At 35.1% G+C, this 9,961-nt stretch overlaps 1 protein-coding gene across 1 annotated transcript; it reads right to left on the bottom strand.

The window, feature by feature from the left end:
- Positions 1 to 6,189: 6,189 nt before the first annotated feature.
- Positions 6,190 to 9,622, bottom strand: LOC145586003 (protein TIC 55, chloroplastic-like). The gene is made up of 3 exons (XM_081642704.1): positions 9,096 to 9,622; positions 7,854 to 7,956; positions 6,190 to 7,732 (listed from the first exon to the last, which is right to left on the bottom strand). The coding sequence occupies exons 1-3, from the start codon at positions 9,509 to 9,511 to the stop codon at positions 6,614 to 6,616; spliced, it is 1,638 nt and encodes a 545-aa protein (XP_081498830.1). The 5' UTR covers positions 9,512 to 9,622; the 3' UTR covers positions 6,190 to 6,613.
- Between the last annotated feature and the right edge of the window lie 339 nt (positions 9,623 to 9,961).

Below are 9,961 nucleotides of genomic sequence, written 5' to 3'. Positions count from 1 at the left end.
TATTCAGAAATCGCGAAGAATAATGATGGTCCAAATAATGGTACCTTGGTCGTTCTACAATGGAGTAAGATTGTGTGGCCGTCTTCGTTCATCATCCTGATTTTTGTGGCTTATAAGCTCTGGAAATGCTGCAACAATAATAATACTCAAGGTATATATATATGTATATGCATGCTTGCAGTTGTACTTAGCTTTATTTTAATTAGAACCTTAGGTCACTTTTTATATTAGTTGGGGGATGATTGATAATTTGATACACTAATACGTAGTAATAACTATACGTAACGTGTAATAATCTTGATTTTTGTTGAAATAATGATTCAATTAGAGGATGATACTACTAACAATTAAATTCTCATGTATGCACGTAGTATCTAGTATCTTACTAGTAATATCGATCCATTTTTCTTGATCTTATTGTATGGAATTTATAAAGAGATATGATAGACTCTATACTCTATCATGGTTGATTTCCAGGAATATGTTTTATACTCTATTAAGATAGTATATACGAAATATGAGCATATCTACTCAGCTCTTAATATCTCTAAATAGAATCAGATGTAGAAAATTAATTACTCGGTAAATTAGTAGTCACTTATTATTATAACATGTGAATAATAACAGATAGCATCACGGAGACATGCGCAACTGGTAATTGTGGTCAAATTGAGATGGTTGGAGTGAAGATTACTTGCTGACTAGTCCGATCCTGCCTTGGTGTTGTTCTTCATTTTTGTTGTGGGTGCATGCACGAGCGAATTCGCGACGGCCCCGCTTAGTTCATCATAAATTTCTATTATGTGCAATGGTTTTTCATTCATTTCCATGATCCGTTGGTTTTCTTGGTGGTTTAAACATCTTTATGAATTTGTGTACTAGTAAATTGTATTATTGTGGAAAGTTTGTTGTAATTGTGTAATTGGAAATTGAAGTTTGTTGTAATTGTTGTGACTTGTGAGTTATATATACTTGGTGTTGTAAAATTGATAGATATCCCTTTTCTTTAATTTGCATATGAATTGTTAATTTGTTCCAAGGGTTCCACTTGAATATGTTTTGCAAACTATCATTATTAAGATGTGAAATTTAAACCGTTGTACTCTGTATAACAACAACATATTCTCTTCTCTATTATATAAGCTAAGCACGGGTGATGCTATGGTGTCCAGCTAAAACACCTAAAAATGCTTCTAATTTTTACTTAACTCGTTTAATACATATGGTTGGTGTATATATCAATTAAGAAACCTAATTCACTTATAACGTGCATATCAATCTAGTTTTAAAGGTAAGGAAATGTGAATTTCTTTTTGTTTTTAAATATATAGGAAAGTGAATGCAATTTAGAAAGAAGGGAGTCCAAAGTGGGAAGGGATTGGATCGGAGGATATTTATCTTGATTTTTAAAATCTAAGTATATAATTTCTCGAAAAGTTAGAATTTTTTTTGGGAAAAAATATAGGATCCAAAAATATATACAGCCCTAAAAAATAGAAAGAATTGACAATAAATAAACATTTATTACACCGATTTACTCGTGAATTGTTGATAAATTCCCAACTTAATACTAAAAAAAAAAGATATTAGATGCTTATATGCAGCCCTTAGGCCAGGGCTGCATATAACATTGCCCTTTTTTTGTTGTACGAAGTAATACTTAACTTGAGATATATTTTAATTATAATATTTTGTTGAAAATTGTGCAAAAAGAACAGGGAACCAAAAGGGATGTAGGCTTAAGGAGGGACTCGTACAATACCAATGGAAAAAATAAATCATTTAATTGATACAATTCGAATATATACAAAGTTTTAAATTTCAATAATATTGTAAATGACATACCTGCATAATTGAATACGGAGTAATTTCTATGGAGTACAATATGTAAGCGAGCCACTGATAATTATTGATTTTTCTAACCACAATGTCTTATTCAATGCAACTAAGTGATGGAAAAATACAAGTTTATGATCTTGATAAACAACCCATATTTATCAAAATGACAAACTTGAATTGTATATAATTAATCATAAAATGTGTATTGTTCATGATAGAACAACTAACAAAACAACTAATTGCGTTAACTAGTCTAAAGTGACTAGTGTAAATTTTGGCCATTTATTTACAAGTATGCCATTTGATCAACATTATCAAAAAGACAGGGGCAACCTCCTATGCAAGTATAGGTTTTAATGATAGTAAGCTTATTTATGTACTTGTAAAAAATGACAAAATAATAACTAGCTTGAACTTATAAGTCATGTTATATAATATAAGGATTGAATTAAGAAAATATAGTTGGAAGAAATTACACAGAAACAACTAGACTTTCACATTTGGAAATAATGTGATTAAGAAATAGGTAGACCCCATCAAAAGATGTGGTTTGATACTCGAACTTACATATTGCATGCATGTTTCTATATATTGTCATACTTGTTTTCGTTAATGACCAGTGAAAGTGGTGAACCCCAATTTAGGGTCCATTTACTCCCCTAAATTTATTTTGAGATTATTTTTCTTTTATTTTTAAATATGCAGATTTATTGGCCCACTCCAAAAAGTACGAGAGAAGAGTTGTACAATTAGAATTGTCAAAATCGTCATAATTTCTACTCTTTCCTTCTTTTCCTTAGGAGTTCAGAACTTAGGAGATTTGTACATTTGCTTGACAAATTAGAAGAATAATTTCAATGTGGCCTTCACACTTATGCTATTGAGTATTGACAATTGACATTAATCTGTTTAAGACAATTTTTGAGTACCTCTAAACAACTTATAGTTATTTGATTAATCTCTAATGGAGGAATTTGGATGAGAGATTTATTAAGTTGTTGGACGTGATGAATTAAGTCAGATATTTACATGCACCACTACTTTTGTGGGTGAAACACTTGTTTTCCTTATGCTTGTGAAAATCTTCCAAACAACCACTATCTCTACCTCTATCCGCTACTTACACCACTACCTTGTCAAACCCTACTAATTATCTACTAGTGTTTTGACTTAGTCAAAACGCTACCCGTTACTCAAAACTAAATGTGGGCATCGTGCCGTGCCCGGGGGTAGCTCGTGCCGGGCTGTATGGCGGGCCGTGCTGTGCCGTGCCATCTTTTGGCACACCCCAGCTCACGGCACGGCACGTCCCACGTGCCTGGCGGGCCGTGCCATGTCGGGCAACCGGCTGCCCTGGTTTTTCCATTTTTAATTTAAAAAAAAATTTTAAAAATCGATATATATATATATATATATATATATATATATAAATGAGTATATTTAAATTATTTTATTAATTTATGTTTATGTTTTTTTATTGTTGATTTATTATATTACTCCGTATTATTTAGCAAAAAGCAACGTAACAATGCATATAGTTAAAAAATTTACGAGTGCGATAAGCCGATAACTCAAAAATTGATGAATAATTTATTTTATTATATGCCGGTACGATAAATTGATAATACAATAATTTATAATGATAATTAAAAATCGTACAATAATTGGTGAATAACTTAATTTTATAGCTTATTTTATTATACGAAATACGGGGTTCGATAATACAAAAATTGTACAATAACTTTTCACAGGCCGTGTCGTATCGGGCCGTGCATAGAGGGCCCCGTGCCGTGCTATGGGCCGAGTGATCGTGCCGTGCCCGTGCATGTTTTTGAAAAATTTGTTCATGGCATGGCCCACGACCCACAACTGGGCCGCTGTGCAGGTTTTGTGCCTGGCTCGTGCCGCCCGCGTGTCGGCACGGCCCATGCCCAAAATGGTTCTATGGGAGCAACCCCGACATGTTTCTTTCATGGATCCAAAATAGTTCAAAACTATCCAAAATTGGAGGCATCCACAATATAATTGAACTAAATTTGGAAGTCTTAAGACTACTTGGTGTTAACAAATCTAGGGATACACTGTCTTCAAAATTGTATATGACCACTAGTCGATCATAATACTTATTACGTGGTCTTAAGGTAGCACGACACAGACTCTAAAATAGGGTCTCAAAAAATGTTCGAGCTTCACTTCCTTGGGTCAGCCCTATTACACCTTAACAGTCCAAATCAGTCAAGAATACAGGCCCAATTACAGCAAATACATACACACTAACGATTATAGGAAGTTAGTTATGTAACCAACCAAAAAAGTGTAACAAACTCTTGCTGATTCACCACTATATTAACCGATTTCTTGATTACTTACATTTTATTTGGGTTGACAATCATTTTTACTCTGCTTAATCTTGTTAACCTCTCTCTGTTTCCTCTGTTTTTCGACTTACTACCATGGCAGAACCTTCACAACAAAACCCAGAAAAAATCTTTAACTTCAAGATAACCCCATTAAAGAAGTTTAGACTAGCAATTGATGCACTTTGTGAACGTGATTTCAATCCTATTGGATTTGGAGTGATTGAAGTAGATGAAGATGGAGTTGAGTTTACGGCTCGAAACGTCGATACGAATGATGCTGGTTATCTCGTCCTCAATTCTACTGCATTGCAAGATTTCCAATATACCAGTAAATGTAAAGACAGATTAATGAGGGTTAATTTCAGAAAAATTTCCCAGATTATCACTGTTGCAGAAAGTTCTAATGATGACTCGATTACCATCTTTCATATTGAGGGTTCTAATAAACTCACCTTCAGTTTTGGTAAATTCTTTATATTCAAGATTTCTTATACGAAGTATTAGTTAATGTAGTACAACTTTTATGAATGAATTTACTAATTTTTTTGTAGGTTGTTTAATAATTTCTTAAGGGTTTAGCGTTCTTTTTCTCTGTCCAATCCTGTATGGTTGTTATTTGCATTCTGTAGTTGTATGTCTTTTTTGATGCAACACATTTCGATATGAATTTCGCTTAGTATAACTTAGTTTTCATGGATGTTATTGAATGCTATTTTAATAAATAAATAAAAATTGGTTGTGAGAATTATATGATGATGTTTAAGTTTAACATTGAGGTTCTTAATTTTATTTCAGGAAATGATCCGGTTAATGTGAATACAGTGATGTTGTTGCCAATGGCTCCTGGATTTGAGAAATTTCCTGACATAATATTTTTCTGTGAGGCTATTATTCCATCAGAGGCGCTGAGGGCGATGATTAATCGACTCGAAAGGATAGGGAATCAATTAGGTTCTTGTTAATCTCATTCTTTTTTAAACATGTAGTGAAATCTATTAGTCAAATTACATGTATCAACTTAATTGTAACTTGTTTTTCTTTTTTAATTTTCATGTTATCAGTTTCAGTCGACATAACAGAAAAAGTTGTGACAGTCTCTATAGGAGAGAATCAGCAGCCTTGGGAATTCAAGTTTGATGACAGGGTAATGCTTTTATGTAAAACTCGGGATGAACTCGTATGATTACAGAGGTGGTATGATCCGATAATGAATTCGTGTTACCTGTGGGTTTTGCAGGTTAGTGGAACTAGGGGAATGGCACCAGGGCAAAATCACCGTGCTTGGTTCAAGTGGCCTCACTTGCAGATGCTGAAGATAGCATCACATGTAACAGCAGCTGCTCTGATATGTTTTCAAACTGAACCAAAGCATATGATCATGACACGATTCACCCTCCGAGAAGTTGGTGATTTGGTGTTCACCAACAAAGCTTTAATGATCGTCCCTAACTGTGATAGAATCCCATCTGATGGCGCTGATTCGAATCCACTACTGTATCAAAGTTAGTGTTCTGATGCAGTGGTTTGTAATTCAGCAGCATGATTAGCATTGTTAAGTACTTCATATTAAGTAGTAAGTAGTAAGGACAATATGTAATGTTAGCATTGTTAAGTACTTCATATTGAGTAGTAAGTGGTAAGTACACTATGTAATGTGTGATTTTTGGTGAGCTTTCTGAAACTGTGAAAATTACATGTAATTAGCCTTATTGTTTACAAAACTACATGTGTTCTGTACAAACATTGCTTAAACATCTTATATAGCAGTCTTTTTCTGAAAACCAAGTAATCAGCTTCGACTCCAAACGATACTTACAGCCTTTATTCAGTTATGTACTTATATGAGTGATGATTAGCATGCTGAAGTTCTAATAATATGCATGTTGCCATAAATAAATACTGTAACCAATAATACTCTGATGTACTGATCACTGATCACATGATCTTTCACCTTGCATACACTACTATTATAGACTTATAGCCATGCTGATTTATGTAACTGACATAAGTTGCTGAGGGGTTACATTGATAACAAATGCAATCTCACTGTTTACATCATGACAGAAATTTTGAGGAAAACTATGAATTTACCCAGCTATACACAATTACATACACACACAAATTCTAATAGCAATACAATCCAGCTATTTCCATCACTCCATCCATCCACACAGTAGGCATCAGTCATTCCACTTAAATCGGCCAAAAGACATGTTTCTCAGTTTGAAAACAAACAGAAAAATTGAATTCAGAATATTTCACTACCTGTCATTTCTTTTCTATGTGCTTACTGTACAACATAGGGTTCTGAAATCTGTAGTAGCCCAGTCCTGAGACTTACTTCAGACTCTTGTTGAAGTGAGCATCTCTTAATTTCCAATCCAGAATTTATCCTCAGAAAACATGGGAAAATTTTACAGCCTTCGATGAGTCCTTATAAAATTTGTTGTATTCAATGCTATTGCAGCAGAGCAAGCATATACTCCAGCCAAGCACAATGAAGTGGTAACTAACCAAAGAGCTTTCCACTGTCTTCCCGAAACCAGTATGGCAAATCCAGTGGACAATACAGCGATGACAGACAGGGCTTTTTTCCATGCTTCAAATTTTTTTAAAACACCACTACACTCCTTGCAATGGATCACATGTCGGAAATACCTGTTAGCCCAATTCGGAGCATACATTGTCCCTAGCCCACCTTTAGCAGGAGATTGAGCTGAGAGCCCAGCAACTAGGCCTGCTGGGGCATGCTCAACAACTGCTGGAACTTCAGGGGGCGAAATAGTACTGTGCCCAAAATGGTAAGGCATACCATGCCCAACTTTATCCATCCACTTCCTGTATTCTGCAACCCAAGTGTCAGAAGACTTCAGATTCAAATAGAGTTTCTTTGTGGGGACTTTCTCAGTGATCAAAACCTCGTTTTGAGACGAAAGGAAGCCCATGTCTTGCTCAAATACCTTACTAGCGTTTTGGTGGAAATACCATGTGGGGAAAAATTTAGCAAGAGGCGATCTTTTAGTGGTTCCAAACCTCACAATGAGCATGGATTTACCCTGTCCTGATGGCCTGCAAAGGAAGAGTCCAGTGAAGTAGTGTTTCTCTCCCTTTTCATCAACTAACTCTCTGCTATTTGAGAGCACACAAGGTGCCTCAAACCTCAGAAAATTGAGCATAGACTTCTCACTTTCTTTTCCCCACCAGCCAGCAAATCCTCGTTCTGTTCTCTCAGTAACCTCGAAAAGCAAAGGTTGAGCATCTTCACGCTTCGCAGTCCAATCAGTCCGATCATGGGAAATCGGGATGTGGGCTGGGTCCATCAGGTTCTCGAGGAGAATAGAGTGGTCATATGGAAGCTCATGTGTCGTCGAGACATCTTGAAAACCTGGCCTAGCAAAGTTTTCAAACCAAGGGATTTTCTTGGCATTTGGCGGGGTTCTTTGGGACATCCACACCCACACAACTCCTTGGCAATCTCTCACTTCATAAGTCCTTACACATGCTTGTTTAGGAATTTTAGCTTCAGCTGGAAGCTGCTAGAGCAGATTTGTAAAAGAAATTTATTAGAAACATGCATTTTTCAGCAAGATTTGAATACTAAGATTGGAATCCTTGGTGAACTAATATTAAAGAGAAGGTTGGGTAAGCATTGACCTGAGGTATCTTCACACATTTGCCTTCGCCTTCAAATTGCCAACCATGGTATAAGCATTCCAATCTCCCATCAACTAATTGCCCTTCTGAAAGTTTGGCTAGCCTAAAGCAAACAGCACATGAGAAGTTTTTTTTTTTGAGAGCCAGCACATGAGAAGTTAGTTGTCTATCTAATTTAGATTTTTTTCAAGATAATTGTTTTGGAATTTCTTTTTGATTATTGATCATCATTCTTGTAGCATAAATTCTTTTCCACTCAATTTAAATAAATTTAATTCTCTGTATTAACAAATTAGATTGAAGGAGTTTGTCTATGTTTGAACAATTGTTTTCCAACTTATAAGGCTTCACTTACAATATTAGTAGGCAAAGTGCTAGTAACATAACTGAAATCCGTTAGCTAAAAGCTAATTGAATGCAATGAAAGCGCTCAATAAGACTAATAAATGAACTTGAGTATAGTGAACGCCACGAATGGTGTAAATTGATATACTTACATAACTAAAAGGCTACATGATGCATAGTGTTTTATACATGAAGGGGATGAACCAAACACTTCCAAAGTATGCAAATTTCTCCTCTTAAGTGTCAACTATGCTAAAATGCCTTATCAAACAATGTTTTAAGTCTCCAACCATTGAACCATCCCAACATTCAAAAGTCATACTAGATTACAACGAATCAAAAATCATAGATTTCCAAATATATAATCAATCAATCAATCAATAATGTACGGTTCAAGACCTTAGTGTCTAATCTACAACATAGATAATTATAATGTGCATAATTTACATTGAAGATTAGGGATCCCTAAAGATCAAATCTTTCAACTAAAATTTCACAGTCCAACTTTCTACAACTAGGATTATTAACTACCTTTCAATTTTACAAGAGTAAAACCCAAATAATATACTATCAACTTACCCCTTACTTTGTCCAAAAAAAAAAAAAAAAAAAAAAAAAAAAAACTTACCCTCTATTTTAACTAGCTTAACTAGCTTAGTTAATTAAAGTCGTGAAGGTAGGGGTGGAAGTCATGACACCCGACCCATTGAACCTAACACTCGAGATTAAATCACGTCTCCATCATTGCACTTAAATAGATATATTCGTGCTTAATGAAAGTACCGGTGGAAAGTCATGATACCCAACTCAACACCCGAGATTAAATCACGTCTATATCACTTACACTTAATTAGTAATTAATAAGTATCTAAAATTGGCAAGAGGATAGTTAATTACCTGTGGGGGCAACGATCTTCGTAGCACCTGAGCTCATCGGAAGCATCACGAAACAGAACAAGCTGTTTATGAAAAACAGTAAGACCCAAAGGAGCATCTTCTGGAATGTTCTTAGTCAAGTAGAGTGGGTACCATTCTTCTGTCCAATCATAATCTGCCACCTCTCTCTCTCCTCTGACCTCTGCTTGACTGCTGGGACCCACAAACACTTCATCTTCTTCTCCTGAAACTGATGATCCAACTGCAACATCTGATGCAATTGCCTGTAGTTTATTGAATGATAATTTGGGTTTTTGATTCGAATTCTTGATGAAATGGTGAAGTTTAAGGTGGGAATTTGATGGGTTTTGTGAAAAACAGAGTACTGGAGTTTTTGAGAGAGGAGTAGATGGAAGAATTGATTGCAAAATTGCCATCTTTTTTTGGGAATATTAATATAAGCTTAAAATGTCCCAAATTAATTGGGTATTTATTAGGAGTACATTGACAGAGAGATAAGAAAAAAATGGGAATATTTGGTTGCTTGGTAAGTTGGGGCATAGCTCCTGGCCACACATTGCTAATAAGTGAAGGTGTTGTATTCATAGCTGATTGTTGACCATAAATTTTGAGTTTAGAACAACTTAGGGCCAGTTCTCACGTTGAAATTCAGTTCAGTTTAGTTCAGCTCAGTTTAGTTCCTAATTTTCTTCTCTTATAAAATATTCATTTTAGTTCAGTTCAATTCAGTTCAGCTCAGCTCAGCTGAGTTCAATGTGAACAGGCCCTTAGAATTTTAGGCTTTTTCTTTGGGAATCGTGTAAAAGTAACACTTATCTTATACGACGTAGTATGTGAATAACGGAATAAGGCCTTATTTGGTTCAC

Source organism: Chenopodium album, chromosome 16, assembly GCF_948465745.1.
Source record: "Chenopodium album chromosome 16, dcCheAlbu1.1, whole genome shotgun sequence".
NCBI classification, from domain to species: Eukaryota; Viridiplantae; Streptophyta; class Magnoliopsida; order Caryophyllales; family Amaranthaceae; genus Chenopodium; species Chenopodium album.
Note: the sequence above shows the minus strand (reverse complement) of the source record. Positions and strands in the feature narration are given on the sequence as shown.

What these genes read in the sequence shown, in the direction of transcription:
- LOC145586003 (XM_081642704.1), bottom strand. Translation starts at nt 9,511, where the DNA reads ATGGCAATTTTGCAATCAATTCTTCCATCTACTCCTCTCTCAAAAACT. An exon ending in GAAGATCGTTGCCCCCACAG is followed by an intron (nt 7,957 to 9,095) that starts GTAATTAACTAT and finishes TGTTTGCTTTAG; the next exon opens with GCTAGCCAAACTTTCAGAAG. An exon ending in AATGTGTGAAGATACCTCAG is followed by an intron (nt 7,733 to 7,853) that starts GTCAATGCTTAC and finishes CTGCTCTAGCAG; the next exon opens with CTTCCAGCTGAAGCTAAAAT.